This window comes from Typopeltis vanoorti, chromosome 17, assembly GCF_054136105.1.
Source record: "Typopeltis vanoorti isolate ZY-2024b chromosome 17, IOZ_Tvanoo_1.0, whole genome shotgun sequence".
NCBI lineage: Eukaryota > Metazoa > Arthropoda > Arachnida > Uropygi > Thelyphonidae > Typopeltis > Typopeltis vanoorti.
The window spans coordinates 29,595,837-29,614,894 of NC_143565.1; the positions used below are offsets into that span (position 1 = coordinate 29,595,837).

A 19,058-nucleotide genomic window follows, 5' to 3' on the forward strand; every position below is an offset into this window, starting at 1 on the left:
TCACCTCTTTTTTCCTGCTATCAACCAACTTCTGCAATCTACACACCCTCAATCTATCCTCATAGGATACATTCCACAGGCAACTCACCATCTGGTCACTCGCCTCTGAATCCTCTCCACCGCTTCCACACCCTCCAAGAAACCCAGGATACTAGACTTCAGCACAGCAATCCTGATTTGAGCGTATCGAGGCCTTATAAAGATTAACTTACACAACAAATATAGACTAGATATTGTTCAATATAATGTCCTGTTTACACCATAGAATTGTGACATTTTGAAGGCCTTTTCCTCATATGCTTTTTCTAGATCTACAAAACTTAAATACAAACCCTGTTATCTTCCTACGATTTCTCGGCGATTTTGTTGTAAAGTGAAAATCTGATCCTGTCATGCACTATTTAGCCTGAACCCAGCTACACTGTATTCCTCTCAATGATTCTCTCGCATAATTTTTCTTAGCTTCTTGTCAAATATGTTTCCATAAATCTCACATGAAACAATTAGGAAGGAAATTCTTCTGTAATTCTTCATTTATTACTCAAACTTCGCTGTTATATAATAACGTAGGTAAGGTACTGGTAAAGTATTATATAAAGGGTGCTACTTTTTGTGCAAGTTTCGGACTGAGAGTTATATTTATTATTATTATTATTATTATTATTATTACGGGCAACTCCAGGGAGTCATTAGACTCATCGAGGGAGGCCCCAAATCATATTCATCACAACTATTCGACATTCATACAGTATCTATCATACCTCGCCTTAAACTCATTCACTGTCACAGCATCCACCACAGACTCAGGGAGCGCATTCCACTCATTCACTACTCTAAAAGTAAAGAACCCAGCTCTAACACCTTTACTAACCACACTTTTGCCCAGTTTCCATGGATGTCCCCTAGTCCTCCCACAACCAGCCCTGTTCTCAAAAATATCTTCTGAATTAATTTTATAGAAACCCTTCAGTAATTTGAATGTCTCAATCATATCTCCCCTCCTCCGCCTATCAACCAATTTTTGCAACCCACAAATCCTCAACCTGTTCTCATACGGTTCATTCCACAGACCTGCTATCATCTTGGTCACTCGCCTCTGGATCCTCTCCACCTCCTCCCCATCAAGAAGAAACCTAGGTGACCAAATCTGAGCACAGTAGTCGAGATGAGGTCTTATCAAGGCTCGATACAGCCTTGATAAGGCCTTTATCAGGCCTTATCAAGGCTGTATCGAGGATTTTTCAGGTTATAGGCCTTTATCAGGCCTATAACCTGAAAAAAATGTTTAATTTGATATCTTTTTCTTGTTCATATCATACTTCACATGTAAAATAATTAATAGCATTTCTGTGTTCTATTATTTTGCCATTAATAACTATTTTACTTCCAACTGCACTTTTTCCACAAAATGCCACTGATTTTTGTTGTTATACAGGTAGATATTTTCATTCCAAACTGTTTTACGATAATGTTTAAATTACAAATTGCTCTTTGTAAATTGTCTTCCTTGTCTGATATTATTACCTGATCATCTGCAAATCATAACGTATTTATTTTATTATTCCGCGAAATTTCTAATCCTGGGCTATATAAAGTATCATATCGTATTAGTATGTTATTAATATAAATATTAAGAAGTGTTGGATACAGAGAACATTCCCTGTCTTACAGCTTGGTTTTTAGGTTATTTTTCAGACATTTTTTCATTTATTTTTATTTCATTATCATTGTGTATATTCAACATTGCCAGTAATAAAATACTAGGTATATTTATTCATTGTAATATATCAAACAATATATGACTTTTTACTTTATCAAATTGTTTTTCATAATATATAAACAAAAGGTAAGATTCTAAATTAATTTTTTCTTCTTTTCTCTAATCATCAACATCAGCGGCTCTAGGAGGCGCTTAAACGCCCACGACTTTCCAAATATCTTTGCAAATCCTGCCATCTCTGTATGAAACCGGCTGACTCACCTCCATTTAAAAAGTTCCGATAAAAGTTCTTTGCGTACTAGATGGGATTAGAACCCAGGTCCTTCCAGCTAAAGAGCTTCGTTAGTACCAACTGCGCAACAGAGGCTCTTTCTATTCTCTATATGCAGTTTTAAACGAAAAGTGGCATTAGTTGTAGAATGTCCTTTTTTAAATCCATTTTGACATTCTCATAATATTTTTTCACTATATATTGTATTTTTAATTTTTCATTAATTATTCTACTATATATTTTGTATTTGTATTATTTTGTATTTTGCATTTTTTGGCATTTGAAATAACTTGTTACAGAAGATTCTAAGAATAGGATGGGTACAGAAAGTCACAAATGAAGAGCTCTATCGGAAGATACAACTAAAAGAAAATCTAATGCAGAATATTATAAAATGGAAGATGCAATTATTTGGAGACACATCTCCAGAATGAGAGAGGACCTGAAGATAAAGACATTCATGTTTGGTATTATGGACGGTGTGAACAGAAGAGGTAGACCATGCAGAGAATGGATAGACGACATAAAGGACTGGTGTGGAATGGGCGTACAGAAACTGCGGCACTGTGCACTGGACAAAGAAGAAGATGGTGAAGGAGGCATTGGACACCAACGGGCACGGAGCCCATGGTTCGTGACGATGGTAATATTTTGTATTCAGTAAACTAAAAACCCCTGTAATTAGCAAATTTTCTCTGATTTATCTTTTTAAACATAAGGATTACTATGCTTTTATTCAATTTTTCTTTCATGCATCCATAAATAACTAAGAGGGTTGTCCTCGAAACTGCAACGTCTGCTGTCTAGTTTTAATTTTGTGAAATATTTGAGAATATCTGGTGAAACTTATAGAAAGAAATCCAACACACCGACTTAGAGTGAGAAGGGATAGAATGAGTGAAATGTTAGAACAAGACTTTTGAGAAATAATATTGACTTGTTACCTCATTTAAAGAAAATGAGACAATTCGAATTAAATGCCATGGCAATACTGATCGACTTCTCTGATACAGAAGACCGTAGGCATTAGAAATCATTCCTCCAATTAGAGAATATGAATCCGAGTGTCCACAGAGCCATTTAGCAACACCTTCGATGTACAGTTCATCAGAGGTGCCTTCACAAATGGCCTTCCAGTCACTGGGTTCTGTACGACTGCAGTGAATCATATCACGTGATAGGAGTCACATGTCACTGAATCCTGCTAGGTGGTTCAGAATATCCAAGAAAGTACAATCCTTGGTTGTATAAATAATAGCAGCAAGCAAGCCATTCAACAGCAGATTTACATAAGATGAATTAAAAAGTGAAAGAATGCCTGCACACAACTAAGAGAATATACTTTCAAGATCACTACAAATCATTGCATGCACTTTAATTTCATTATAAAAAAAGTTCTGCATGATATTTTTGATCAGCCTCCATACACTTTTGGTTGACGTTCAAGTAGCAATCATAGCTGCTATTAGATAGAACGATCCTTTACATTAAATTACAAATACATGTGGTGTGTTCATACTAACATGAGTTTCACAATGCAGTATATGGCATGAACCTGTGATTTCAGTGTGAATTTAAAGCATATACCAAATTTCTCTCTCTCTCTCTCACATACATTTTTTTCCTGTGCTATCATTTCCATCTGCCCGTAATCTTATTAGCCAACGTGGAAATCCACAAGATAATATGTTTAGTTTGACTAAATAGCACAAACAGTTCTCTGGTATGTAAGACGATGAGAGAGAATGGACTGGAACATTGAAAAAACGGATATATCAATGCTGCAAAAATCATATGTGCAGCTGATTTTTCATAACCCATTATTTTCTTAAATCTCAATATGTCGCTGGTTCACCTTCAGCAATGAAGAAAGATGCCACACTCCTGAAATTTTCATTCAATGTTGTTAAATGGACACAAACGCTATAATTCACTCATGGATTTATGACAGATGTATTTATGAACTGATTCTCTTTTCCCAAAGGTTCTTTACATGGTTTAGATTTGGACTCTTTACTAGTGAGTCAAGCCTTAACATTTTCATTTCAACAAACCACATCGCCCTGGCACTGGGGGTATGAATGGTGCATAATTATATAATCATACTCAAATGATCCTTTCCGCAGAAGTGGAATTCCTTTAAAAGCAACACCAGTCCACTGCAAAATCGTTACCTATGTCAATGATCTAGTTTGCACATTGAGAGATAATTATTCTATCCCTACCTTTTGCGCATTCTACGTGTATTTAGGGTGATTAGCGGACTGCATGTCAACCCTTTAAAGACAAAATTACTTACTTACTATCTGAAAATGGGACATTACCAGCCTACCTATGAGACTGAACACGCAAGAGGACTCTATCGGTATCTTGGGAATTTCCTTTCAGGATGTGCCACGTCTATCAACAGCTAGTCTAATACAAAAAACGAAAATGTCCTTAATAATGGAGAATAGGACAACATTCATTCGCTGCAAAAACCACAGTTATTAAAGTCGTCGCGTTGCCTGCATATTACACCCAAGATTAGCGGTATTAGAAACCGATGAAAAAGCATAATATGAAAAAGCGTTATTCTTCTTCGGAAACTATGAACACGAGGAAGTGGACCTGCAGTACCTCTATGATCTAGCAAATAAAGGGGAGTGTTGGACTTCCAGTATTATAGTATCGTTATATGGCAAATGCAATCCGAATAATAAAGAAAGTGTTGTCCTCTAACCATCCAAGGAAATATGTTATGCAATATCCGTTAGGTTTTTCGCTACCTCTTCTTTGTTCCCCACAATTATAAAGGGCTTCGCACTTAAACCATGCCAGATTATTTTATTAGTGTACAGAAAATCTGTACACTGATAAAACAAATCTCACAAAGAGATATCAACATAATCACTGCCAAAGAAAATGACACACTGGATAATTTTTGACCATAATGACCATCAACCTCCTGATCTAGAAGTTAACGCGGATATGTTCTTCGAAAAACTGGCGAGAGTGGATTGTTATCCATCTATGCAAAATCTGTCTTGGGGAATCGGTCAGGTCAAAATACCAGTTTAATGGAAACACATAAAAGCAAACAAACCTATCTGCCGGTTATGTGGTTCTATAGAAACTATTAGATTCCATTCATGACTGTCCACTTGTGCAACGGATCTGAATAAATGCAGGAAGGCTTTACAGATTCCAACCTTCACGGTCGATAAGGTGTTATTCATTTTTTACCTTCATCCGATGAACAAGGAAACCAAACTTTACATGTTCCTAATTAGAACTAAAGTATCATAATTGGAAGACAGGTAAAGGGACATATCTGATCCCTATGGAAGTTATATAATACTATTATTGGTACGTTTTCTCACTCTCTTTTTAGCTTCCTCATCTTGGAAAAAGATCTTTTAAGCATACCAGGCTTAGAAGAACAATGGTGCAACCCAGCCATCATATGCTAATGAAATCAGTTTGAAGATTCAATTTGTCCATTCTTCATTTATTTGAGTAACAGTAGTGTTTTTGGTCTTCTTTTCAATTCGTTTTCCTCAATCCCGTTAACTAAGGGGAAATTCTAACCGAACCTGGGCTGTGAAGGCAAACTCGAAGTGAGAAGCCCAGAAAGGGAGGACTCACTCAGGCGCCGAATTTTCCACATTCGTTTTCTGTTTGTATTTCAGCTTATACACGAACACACAGATCATACTGGTCCTTGAGACAGAAAATGAAGTTAAGCATATCATAAACAAATACATGTACAAATATGAGGGAAGTCTGAAAGTTTCGCCGCCTCGACCATAGATGGCAACACTATTGGCAAGATTTTTTTTCTAAGTTGGTACATCTGTCATAAGCATCCATGTGAAATTGCAAGCATTCTATCAAGTAGTTTGTTTTATACAGATATCTGAAGCAAAAGTGTTGTCTGTATCCCTTGAAATAAATAAAATTGAGTATCGTGCGGTTATAAAATTCTTCGTAAAAGAAGGCTTAACACCAAAAAAAAAATTCATTCCAAGTTCATAGAAGTTTATGGGCACTCTTCTCCTTCGTTTTCGACAATTGCGAAAAGGGCTGTCAATTTTAAACGTGGTGGCCGTACCAGCCTTGAAGATGGTCCACGTAAAGGAAGTGTAATAACAACAGAAATCAGTGATCAAGTGTATTGGATGACCGGTGAGTCAAAGTGCGTGAAATTGCTGAGACTATAGGCATTTCAAAAGAACGTGTAGAATATATTTTGTATGCAGAATTGCATATGAAAAAGCTTTACACAAGATGGGTGCAGCGCTTGCTCACATCAGAATCAAAATACGCGCCTGCATGAAAACCTCTGAACAGTGCTTGGAGCGTTTTAACAAGAAAAAAACTGATTTTTTGCTTCGATTTATTACTATGAATGAGACTTGGATTCATCATTACACATCTGAATCCAAACAGCAGTCAAAACAGTGGACAGAAGCCGGTTGTTCGGCGCCAAAGATGACAAATTCGGTTCCATCAGTAGGAAAGGTCATGGCATCGGTGTTTTGGGATGCTAAAGGCATTTTTTAAAAGGGTAAAACAATAACCGGGGAATATTATTCTTTTCTTTTAACCAGACCAGACAAAAACATTCGTGAGAAACACCCAGTTTGCAGAAAAAAAATCATATTTCATCAGGACAATGCACCTGCCCACAAAGATGTTTTGACAATGGGAAAATTAAGGGATCTGCACTATGAATTGTTGGAAAATCCACCTTATTCCCCAGATTTGGCTCCTTCTGATCTCTTCCCAAAACTAAAAACTCTTCCTCGCTGGTCAGCGTTTGTCTTCGAGAGGTGATTGCAGCTATAGAGGGGTATCTTGCAGATCTTACTGAGAACCACTGTAACCAGATAATGGCGCTAGAGCATTGCTGGACTAAATGTATTCGTCTTAAGGAAGATTATGTTGAAAATAAAAATAATTTTGAAATAATAAACTCGTTTTTTCATTGTAAGGCCGAGAACCTTTTCGTCTACCCTCGTATGCACTTGGCGTGGAAACTTTAAAGGAAGTAGAGGAGATGAGAGATCTAGGAGTGATAGTGGACAAGGACCTGAAGTTCAGGGGCCACATTGCACAAATTGTGAAGTTGTTACATCGGATAATGGCTGTGATGTGAAGGACCATGACATGCAGTAATAGACAGGTTATGATGACACTGTATAAGGCCTTGATCAAGCCTCACATGGATTATTGGGCACAGATTTGGTCGGCAGGTTTTGAGATATATAAGTTAGTCAGGGGTTGTTATCTGGTCAACATGGGAAAGATTTTTCATAGAATGGGAGAAGGGAGTAGAAGAAGAGGCCAGTACTGGAAACTGTATAATGAGGGTGTGAATAGAGGAGTGAGGAGTAGGTTCTTTGCATGGAGAGTGGTTGGTAAGTGCAATGCATTGCCTGCGTGTGTTGTTGATGTAAACACATTGAATCAGTTTAAGGCACATTTGGATGAGCATTGTGTTAAATAGTGTGTACCTCCCACGATGGGTCGCTGACTCAATGGAGGTCAAATGTTAATAATAATAATAATAATAATAATAATAATAATAATAATAATAATAACTTATGCAGTTCAGCAATGGAAAGGAGATCGCTCCTACCTATTTATGAGGTTCCTTCTTTCTCCGCTGTTTTTTCTCTTCTTTCAACCCGTTCTCCCCTTTGGGGAGAACGGGTTGAGCCCTTCTAATGAGGGATCAGGTATATATATTTTATGACTGTAAATCAGTGTGTGTTCACAGGGCCGGTATGCCTGTTCTGAGAGATAAAGTCTCCTTAGATCCCAGACGGAAATCGAAATCAAGTCTTTCCGAAGAAAGGGCTCCGTCTATACCGACTGAGCTACGAAGACTCTACCGCTCCTACTAAGAAATTAGAACGAAAGGGGAGGAAGGTCCTGTGAATTTTCATTTATAAAATAGTAATAATAATAAACATTTCTATATATGTTGTCTGAAGTATCATACAAATTAAAAAATGGAAATAAATGTTATTATTGAGAAGTTTTATTAAATTATATTTGCGAAATGATGGGTATTTAATAATAATGCAGTATACAGTATGTATTTTTGAGTCACTTCCATTTCCCCTATTAATATCAATATCCTCCCCTCCAAAAAAAAAAAAAAAAAAAAAACTGGAATCTCTATCCGGGTTTAACTAAGAATAATTTTTCTTTTGCTCTGTTGATGGGAAGCGAGAAATTGAGTTTCTAGTGGAAACTTTGGTTACATCGACTTCGTCATCATCTGACACGTTATGTTTAATGCCGCAAATGTTTCACTTTTTGTCGCTATGTGGGCATTTGGTAAGATAATAGGTATAAAATACTTTTTAAAAAAAAAAATACGTAGCCTTTATAAGAAGAATTTTTGTCATTTGAGTTACTATTTATAATGAAAAAGGCTAGAGACGACTCTTAAATCAACTTATAACGTTCAATGGTTTTGTTCAGTTACCCTTATTTCTGATGATTATGATGATTTCTTTTGAATAAGCTTTAATAAATAATCAACATGGCATATTTTATTGAATAAAATATAAATTTTGAAGTGTGACTAAAGCAAACCTTAATGAAGATTTTTTTTCATATGTAAATTACGCTTATGATAACGCAACCATATTTTACGTCTTGCTATTAAAATTCATAAATTTATTTCTTTGATAAGTGTTTTCTGTTAAGAACCAATTAAACAAATACACCATATCAAGGTTCACTGAGTTGAATGCATATGATTCTTAAGGATTGGGAAGAAAATATTCAAGTTAAATACACGACTAAGCTGTAGAACTGGTATCAAAGGTCATGTTCCAAGTATTTTCTGAAGTTGCTGTTTAAGTCAACATCCCAACCTTGTTAAAATGCTGTATAAAGATCAGAATTACAAGAGTGCTTTTGATAAAATATATAGAGAAAAGTTATGAAGTAGAATTAAAATATAAGAATATCCATTACTTTTCTTATGAGTTCTACAAAGTTTATAAATAAACACAAAAATAAACTTAGGTAATAAATGAACAGAGTAAATTAAAATTAATCAAGGATTAAGACAATGTAGTTTCTGCAACTCTTCATTGTATGTATTGATCCTATCCTTCTCATCTTTTTCTTAGAACGCTTTGAGGCCCCCCCCCCCCCCAATTAGAATCTTACAACAAATTAATGCAGCCAATTCATCACTCCTCTGCTGCATCCCATAAGGGTGATAAAACTCTACCTCTGTATGAGACCAGCTAACTCACCTTTCGTCAAAAGAGACCAGACAAAGGTTTCTCACTTCACTGACAGGAATCGAACCCAGTTCTTTCTGATCAAAGGGTTTCATCTATATAGACTGAGCTATGGAGGCTCATGTACGTATTGATCATATTTTAAAAACATGGAAAACAACAATGATACAATATCAAGTTAACCAGAAGAACTACAATACAATGCAGTATGTAGATGTTCAGATTATATTGCAAGATAGCTTACAAAAATCAGTTCATGAATTAAATGAAATAAGCTAACAATACAGCCTAAAGATTTCTCATAAGAAAACAAAAATCATGGCATTTAAAGACGGAGATCATCATAGATCAAAAAATAGATAATTCTTGGTTGCATAATTACATATATAAAAGACAAAAAATAAATATAAATGAAAAAAGAAGGATTTCAGAAAGTCTGTGGAACAATTAAAAAGCTACCGAATAAAAATAAGATAATAAACCCAACTTAAATTTTATATATAAAGTAATGGCCACTCCCAATCTGGTATATGTTTCAGAAATATGGAATTTTAAAATGAAAGATTAAAGTAGAATACTAGTGGTGATGGTTATTTATGGTTTTCATGGCACAAAGACAACAAAGGTTATAAAAGTACACAAGGTGTAAGACAATCACAACCATCCATGCTTGCAGCAGGATTCCCACCTATGCCCTTTTGTTTGGAGAGCAGGTACACCAACCACTCGTCTAACCAGGCTGGCACAGACAGCAGAAATGAGATTTTTACGAAACGAAGGATTCGTAAATTTAGACCATATAAAAGATGAAGACATTAGAAAAGCTAGGTATTTATAGTTTAAATGAAAAGATCAAGGAATATAGAGAAATGAAAAGAGCATTTATATAGGATGGAAAGATATCAAGCTATCTGATACCAAGAGAAGTAGATAAATATAGAGCAAAGGGAGAAAGAGGAAGACCACTTGCAAAATGGAAAGACCAGTGAAGCCAGAATAAGCAAATGCCTAATTCTGGATAAGGAGGGGGGGGGGGGACGAGTGCATGTGTGATACTTGAAGCTTGTCCTCTTTGCATATTTAAAAGCTTGCATTAGTTGTAGTTAGCTTGAGGTTGTAGTAGGATGAAATCCCAGTTCATTTTTAGCTCAAGCTTGGTACAAGCAAATGTTTATTCTAGTGTTCTCACTGTAATGGTTTTTTTGAAGTTTAACTTTTATTTATTTATTTATTTTTGTGTAGATAGTGCACTAGTATACTGTCAATGATGATAATGAATAGCATATTATTATACATAACTTATTTTCATTATTGATACTTTGCTTGGAACCATCTACAGTATGAGTTCTTGTCTGTTTTTACATACCAGAAATGTACTTTTTGCTAATGAATAATATACATTATAGTGACAACACAATAAGAGCAAAAGCTCGCTGTACCTATGTACTCTGAAAAAATGTTTTAGATTAATTCTTCTTATGCATGTAAAAATTTTCATACAAAATTTTCTACATTTATAGCATAATCAGGTAGAGCGTTCAATATATATATAATTCTGCTACCAGAGTTAAAATTTTTACAGTTCAGCTATATATATAATGTACAAATAACTTGAACATATGGTATTACTGAGGGAGAGAAAATGAATAAACCTTTTCAATTTGACAAATTTTATGCAAATTCCACTCACAAAAGATTGTAAACCTGTCATATATTTAGTACTGTTGGTAGGCTAAGAGATGGCCAACAAGCCATTCTAATCTATTCTTGATATAATAATTTATTATCATCAATCATTAAAATAATTCGATAAGGCCAATTAATATTCAGATGTTTGTTTTCAAAATGATTTCATAATTAATTATGAAATTGAGTTGCTATTGTTTTGAGTAACATTATAATATATAACTTTAATATACACACAGGGATGTACCAGTAGTGTCCAGCACCTGTGTGCAAAACTTAAGTTGGTGCCCCTATACCCAGTAGCACACCAGTAGTGAACGGCGCCTGTGTGCAAAACTTTAGTTGGTGCCCCTATCCTCCCCCCCCCCTCCAATAAACAAATCACTTTAAAAAAATGTTTTTTTTTTAAAGTATTTCCTCCTCTTTGGCGCCTTTACTATCCTGGAGCCTGTGTGTGTCGCACACATTGCACATATGGCCGGCACACCCCTGCATACACATAACTTATCACTGGTAAGATCCCAAGAGAGCAAAATAGTTCCATTGCATAAATTATAGATCCACTCGGGAGTGATAGTCAGGGTATTAGCAAAGTTCATTAATGGGGGCAACACATTTTTGTGAAGGGTAGACTTTTTATTATTATTTTATAATAAAGAAATGATAATTCATTTGGATAAAGGAAATGGTTACATGATACTGCTAGACTTTGCAAAGATATTTAACAGAATATCACATAGAATCCATTTCCATAAATTGGTGCAAATGGAGATGAGTATGGAGTTGGTGATATGAATAAGAGGGCGAATGATGGACAGGCATCAAAGAATAGTATATGGTAGAGCATAATTGAAGAGAAGGCAGGTGACCAGTGGTATTCTACAAGGCATACCTCTGTAAGTGGGCTGTTCTCTGTTTAATTTGTACATAAATGATATAGGAAATGATTTAAGGAGAAATTGTTTTATGTGGCTCTCACCTATGGTACATTAGTGCACTGGTGTCCAAAACCTAAGGACAAACACTATTTCTGAAGATTACAACTGCCAGTTCAGATGAATCAGCTTGCATCAATTTGTATAACTGACAATTCTGAGTATAAAGTGGAAAAACGTTAAAATTTTCGAATTGCACGCAAAGGGATTATATGGTGACACCCAACAGGATAAAAGGCTGAGTTAAGTGAAGTGTGTTTGAAGAAAGCTTTTTTCATGAAGGAATAAAGTTGAAAACTTGAATGTTTTGTAATGTCTCAAAGACATCATCTAGATCATGCGTGGCCAACTTCATTCTATACGAGGGCCAATATATGATGAGTGGTAGCGTCACTGGCCGCACACTTAAATACAGAACTTACGTGCAATTTTAGTACGTACTTGTCCAACGTATTCTTGGAATTTAGCAGCATGGTGCTGTATGTAGTGGCGTTTGAGGTTATATTCCTTGTGCATAGACAATACTTGCAAATACACAAGGCATTGTGGTTTGTTGTTGTTATTGTTTATAAACAGAAATTCATTTTCCCATTTCTCCTGAAATGGCCTCTTTTTTTCACAGATCTTACATTTCTTACTCATGGTACACAAAGGCTGAAGTAACTGACCAGGGGACACAAATTGCAACAATAACACTGTTAACTGTGAAATTGAGTCTCTGAAACTGATCACTGTAACCAGAGCAAAGGAAATGTATTCATGTATAATCAATGTACATTATCACATGTGCATTGATTATATATGTGATAATGCCACACCACATGAGGACTTTCAATGATGCTTTACTCTGGAGCGCATAGAAATCTACCACTCCCACTACTACAACTCGCACGGAGACGCAGTAGATTTTATAAATTGAGTAATCTTTTTAAAGCAATTTTGATTACTTGTTGAGAATATAAATTGTTTCCATCATCAGAAATAATGAATATAACTAGTATATCAATCAGAAAATCTGCAGTCGAAACTAATAGCTAAATTGATAATACATATAATTTAATATAGTTTTTATCCTGCCGCGGGCTGCACAAAATCACATCACGGGCCGCATGCAGCCCATGGGCCTGCTGTTAGCCACCTATGATCTAGATGATTTCACACAGATGATTATCGGAAAGCTTGAAGAAGGCTGCAGAATTTCTGATATTGCCAGAGAATTTGGAATCTCACATACTGTTGTGTCCAGGCTCTGTACAGTGTTTCAAAAAAATGGAATGCATTCCAGATGTTTGCTAAGAGGTCTCCCTCACTCTACCAGAGAGCATAAAGACAGATTTTTTGTTATAACAGCAAAACATAATCAACACACCTCGGCAGGTCAGCTTACAAGTCGCCTCCATTCAAGCACAACGTGGCTATCTTGGCAAGACATCTGCGACATGTGGGCCTTTACACCCGAAAGCCTGCAATCTGCATCCCTTTATCCACAGCTCATTGAAAAAGAGATTATGACTTGTGAAGACTATGATTGCAACGAAGTTTTTCAATATCATGTTAGATTGTTCTGTGGTGTTATAGACAAAGAATTCATTTTTATGGATGATAATGCCACACCACATGAGGAGTGCAGATACTTATGGAGACCAAAGATATTAATCAAATCAAGTGACCAGCACGCTATCCAGATCTCAACCCCATAGAACACATTTGGGATGCAGTAGGGAGATGCATTGTTGTTTGAAATTCCCCTCCAGAAAACAAACAACACCTATCCTTGCTCTGAAGGAAGAGTGTGCCAGTTTTCCTCAAGAATTCCTGAATCACTTGGTGCTAAGTATGGTATGACAACATTTTGAGAGCTGTGTTGCAGGTTGTGGTGGACATATTCTGTACTGAAATGTCTCCATATAGTTTTCTATATGCACTGTACATTAATTCCATAACTATGTCCTTAGGAAATTTGCAACTTTTGTCAAAAACATATTGTAATTTTATTTGTACAAAATTTATAAATTTTGTGTGTCATATAATTTATTAGAATGCTGGCAATAAATTTATGTCCACATTTCACTGTAGTTGTGACAATTTTTTCATATACAGGTAAAAACGTAGTTCATCCTTAGCTTTTGACACCCTTTCGTTAAGAGCTTTTTTGTATTTCTTACATAATCTGGAAACTCTGTACTAGAGACTAAACATGGAACTTTTTCAAGCTACCTCAGCTCTTCAAGTAAAGTCGTGGTCTCATACTGGGTAATGAACTTCATCTTCCATCTTGAGACATAAAACATTCATGCCCATACCAGAATTCAAACTACAGAATAGCACATAGCAAAACTAGATAGTGGAGTAGTTAATATACATAATGTGAAGATCATGCAAGATAGTGATACTATCACCATATTGGTTCCTGGTTCAATGAAAAGATTACAACCTGTGTACTGCAAGAAATTGATGATTAAGGATTTGGTAGTGCTTATGGGTAGGTAGGGAAAAAGAAAGAGTTTTTTTGTTTGCTTGTTTGTTTGTAGATAGTTTTATTATTATTGTTTGACACCTCCAGGAAGTCCAAAGACTCATCAAGGGAGGACACCTACTCTACAAATCTCTGTGTCCACCATTCAACCTCATCCAACCATCCGCATCGTCTATACCAACGCCATCTACTGTCCACCACTAGTATTTTCACAGACAATCACAAACATCCATGCCCACAGCGGGATTCAAACCCGCAGCCTTTTGGCTGAAGAGTGGATACACTAACCACTCAGCCAACCAGCCCGGCACTAGTTGAAACTTAGAGGGCATGTTGTTGCTTAGAGAGTGGTAAATGAGTGAAATAGATTGCTAGAGCCATTTGTATGTTTTTGTCAGTAAATAACTTCAAGGAGAAGTATGATAGGTATTGTTTGACAAATGGTTAGTGTGAGCCTGCTGTGATAGATCTTCGGGATCCATGGAGATATATGAGAAGTAATAATTAAGCATTTTATATAAATTAAAAAATTCGTTGTATTTGATTTTACATATTTTCTGAACACAACTAGATGTTGACAAACATTACTTGTATTTTATATGATGAGAGGAAAGTGGAAGAATGGAAACCAATTCATCAAAGCAGCATCCATTATGAAAGTTATTGGAAGGTGATTGTAGTTTGAAATTAAGGCTGCAGTAACTATGGTAACTAAGCCCAGTGTATTATGTCTGTTAATTGCATGTTAATTCTTCTGGCTAGTTTGTTTGTTTTGCTAGATGAAAAACTTGAGTTTCTTTGTATGAACTGTTGGAGTTTGTGAGAAAGGAGTCACAAATAAAACAAGCATTCTTAAGGCTTTTGATACACCAACCCAAATGTAAGAACAATATGCCATGGTTATGTTGATTTTAGATGTATAAAGCATTAGGAGTTGTGTAGACATAAAATAGTGTTGTGAAAGAAAGAGAATGTTTTTTTGCAGGCTATCTTTTTGCCAGGATAGGCTGGATATAAAAGTCAACTCAACAAAAGAAATTGATCTTGACTGGAGAATGGAAGGGTATCAAAACTTTTCACAATACCGTCTTACTTTTCCAAGAAATTAAGACATGATTTTGTTTTGACAGTATTGAAATTCATCAATTATCCTCTTCTCATGAGAATAATTCTCATAGAAAGGTTTATGATTGATAAACATTGATTATACATGATTATTAATTAATTTAAGGAATTAACAATGCATACACTAGAATATAAATTAAATTAAACTTTAATATATATTTCCAATATTTCAGCAACGTCACATTGCCATCTTCAAAGGAACTTAAAATAAAGACACATGCATGCAGGCACTACACACAGTAAATGAGGATGAAGCAAGGAAGCTATTGTTTCTCCTAAAAGTCCTGATGGTTATCCTTAGTGGGCTATGTAGGTATTCTTGGCCTTTGGGCTGAAGGTCTCCTGATGTATGTCTCCCAAATTTGGGGCAGTCTCATGCAACCAAATTTGTTGAGGTTTGGCATGTTTCTTAGGGCTGAGGCTGATTCCATGAAAAGACTTTCAAATTTGAACTTGCTATAGTGTATTATTGTGGCTTTCTTCCACTGTATTCTATGGCATGTATCCAGAGCATGGTCTGCAAGACCAGAGTGGCTATACTGGTGAAAAACGAATGTAGTCCTTGTGTTCTGAGATTCTGATATTTGCTGTCTGGCCTGTTTGGCCATAGTAGGACAGCTTACAGCTGCAAGGGACCTGGTATACACCAGGTAGGTTTAGGGGAAGTGGTTGGTCTTTAGTGGAACAGATAAGGGATGCCAATTTTACTTTAAATCCATTACCATTCCCTACATTCGAGGCACCTCGGAAAAAAATTACCGAAATCTAAACCCACCAGCCTGATGGAACCTTGGTTTTCTCAGTTTATAGAAAACCCACCCATACAGGCATACATTCGCCAACAATCCCCCCCCCCACACACACACCACAACAATATGGAGTTATTAAGACACTACACAACAGGGCTAATCTAATCTGTTCAAATAACAATGCCCTAACTACTGAACTAAATCACATCCTCAACACTTTCTCAGCCAATGGCTATCCCCTCCAAAAAATATTGAAACCAGTAAACCACAACCTTCCCCCCCCCCTTCAGAACAAGGATTACTCTAAATTCATCACCATTCCCTACATCCAAGATACCTCGGAAAAAAATTACCAAAATCTTAAAAAAACATGACTTGACCTCTTGTTATAGACTATATAGAAAATTGACATCCCTTATCTGCTCTGCTAAAGACCAACCACTTCCACTAGACCTGCCTGGTGTATACCAGGTCCCTTTCAGCTGTAAGCTGTCCTACTTTGGCCAAACAGGCAGGTCAAACAGCGAATATCAGAATCTCAGAACACCAGGACTACATCTGTTTTCACCAGTATAGCCACTCTGGTCTTGCAGACCATGCTCTGGATACATGCCACAGAATATGGTGGAAGAAAGCCACAATAATACACTGTAGCAAGTTCAAATTTGAAATACTTTTCATGGAATCAGCCTCAGCCCTAAGAAATAAGTCTCATACAACAAATTTGGTTGCATGAGACTGCCCCAAATTTGGGAGACGTACATCAGGAGACCTTCAGCCAAGAATACCTACATAGGGGGAACTCCTTTTCTCCATCAGGACTTTTAGGAGAAACAATAGCTTCCTTGCTTCGTCCTCATTTACTGTGTATAGTGCCTGCATGCATGTGTCTTTATTTTAAGTTCCTTTGAAGATTGCAACATGACGTTGCCGAAATATTGGAAATATATATTAAATTTAATTTAATTTATATTCTAGTTGCATGTTGTGAATTCCTGAGGAAATCAGTGTTTAAGACATTGGTTTTAGAATATAATGATGCATTTGAGCACCAGATTTGTTGAAGGAAGAAGAGAAAGATGGAGAGTGCTCAAATGTTTCATCAGCAAAATTATGAATATGATCATTCTAGGCTAGTGTGAGAAGGTTTTGCAGATATGTCTCACTCTAGCAGAGAAGATAATACATTGTTAGTTGTATGTGTACATATATATAGTTCATGAACTGTATCATAGTATATTTTTCAATAGTTTTTAATCATTGCAAAGTATATACTAAAATTATAATAAAGTAATATTTATATTTAAAAAAAATTAATTTTAATAATGAAAATAGTTTATTATTCTACTATATAAGTTTTATGTTCTGCTATATATAAAATGGTTAATCTATTTTTGTTTGTTTGTTTTTTTTAGACTGCATCAGTCATGGAGATCAACTCTTTTCTGTGAAAATGTGCTCGTGCTTAAAGTAAGTGACAGGCTTTGTGCACGTGGTGGATTTGCCATGAATCCTACTGTTCATGACTGGCGGCAGGCAGTGCGGATGCCTACTGCTTACAGAGTTGGAAATTCTACACTTAGGATTCAAACACAGTTTGTTGTTGCTGTAGCCTTTCTTGGTGTAGCAGTTTTAATGGTTTTATATGTTGTTATACCTACACGGAATGGTGGTCAACTTACCAATGATTTAATGTCGCACAATGAACATGGCCATAGGCATGTTACCAGTAGTGTAATATATAAACCTCAGTGGGCCTATAATTCTTCTTATCCTCTGACCCCACCTGTGGAAACAGCACATGGCTTAAAATACCGAATTGCACTGATTTCTGACTTAGATACAGCTTCAAAAGATACTAATGATCCATTTTTATGGGTAAGTTATCTGAGGAAAGGTTATTTAACTATTAATGTTGCTACAAAATATGTCAATATAGAGTGGGATAAAGATGTTGTGACCCTAAAATCCACCTTGTCTCAGGCTGGAAGAGGAATGGAATTGTCTGAATTAATAGTTTTTAATGGAAGATTACTCACAGTGGATGATAGGACTGGAGTTATTTATGAAATTTTAGGAGATGTGGTCATCCCGTGGGTTATTTTAACAGATGGAAATGGAAAGTCTTCAAAAGGTAGGATTCATATTATGTGCAGTGTGTTATCTCAGCTGCATAAATATGTCGCATAATAAATTAGACTTTCATTATAATTATTATTAGTAATATATTAACTGCCAAACCAGTCTTGACATATTTACATGTCAATAATTACGTGAATGTAAAGTATCCATAAAGTTAATATAATGTTTGGATACTATTGAAACTTATATTTTTGACATATTTTATCTGTGTTATCATTTGGGTGGTTTATTGTCTAATATTTAAGTGTTGCCCTGACTCTTTCTCAAAAATACTTCTCTGATTTTTTTTTTAACTGAAAAGTTACATGCAACATCTCTCAAGTGTTGATTTTGTTAGTCATCAAAGAAGTAACTTCATGCTCATAGAGGAAAACAAGATATTGTGGTTTATCTGTGTAAGCAATACATTTGTGGTATAGTTGAAAGAACAGTGTACTTCCATGGTCAGGAAGCCCTGAAATGGCAAAAAGGACTTCAAATATTTTTGAAGTCCTTTTTGTCATTACCAGAGGTGAAGATGGGAGATTTTTTTCTCATAGTTTTCTCCTGCAAAACAGATAGTCCATCCCAAGAACACATTAATTGATACTATCTCATGGCTCCTTAGCCCCCATGATCTATATGAAAACACCTAACATATAGGTTAGCAGCTAAGGTGGTTTATTCTGCCATAATATATAATGGCATTATCCTTATTATGA

The 19,058-nt window shown here is 35.8% G+C and overlaps 1 protein-coding gene across 2 annotated transcripts in view; it reads left to right on the forward strand.

The window, feature by feature from the left end:
• Positions 1 to 8,209: 8,209 nt before the first annotated feature.
• Positions 8,210 to 19,058, forward strand: part of LOC150097252 (soluble calcium-activated nucleotidase 1) — a 66,631-nt gene continuing 55,782 nt past the window's right edge. The window contains exons 1-2 of one of the 2 annotated variants that reach the window (XM_090407020.1): positions 8,210 to 8,321; positions 17,631 to 18,349. In XM_090407020.1, coding sequence (XP_090263146.1) covers positions 17,722 to 18,349 — 628 coding nt within the window. In that variant the 5' untranslated portion in view covers positions 8,210 to 8,321; positions 17,631 to 17,721. Of the gene's footprint in view, positions 8,334 to 17,630; positions 18,350 to 19,058 lie in introns of both variants that reach the window. The other variant, XM_090407019.1, reaches the window with a different exon arrangement.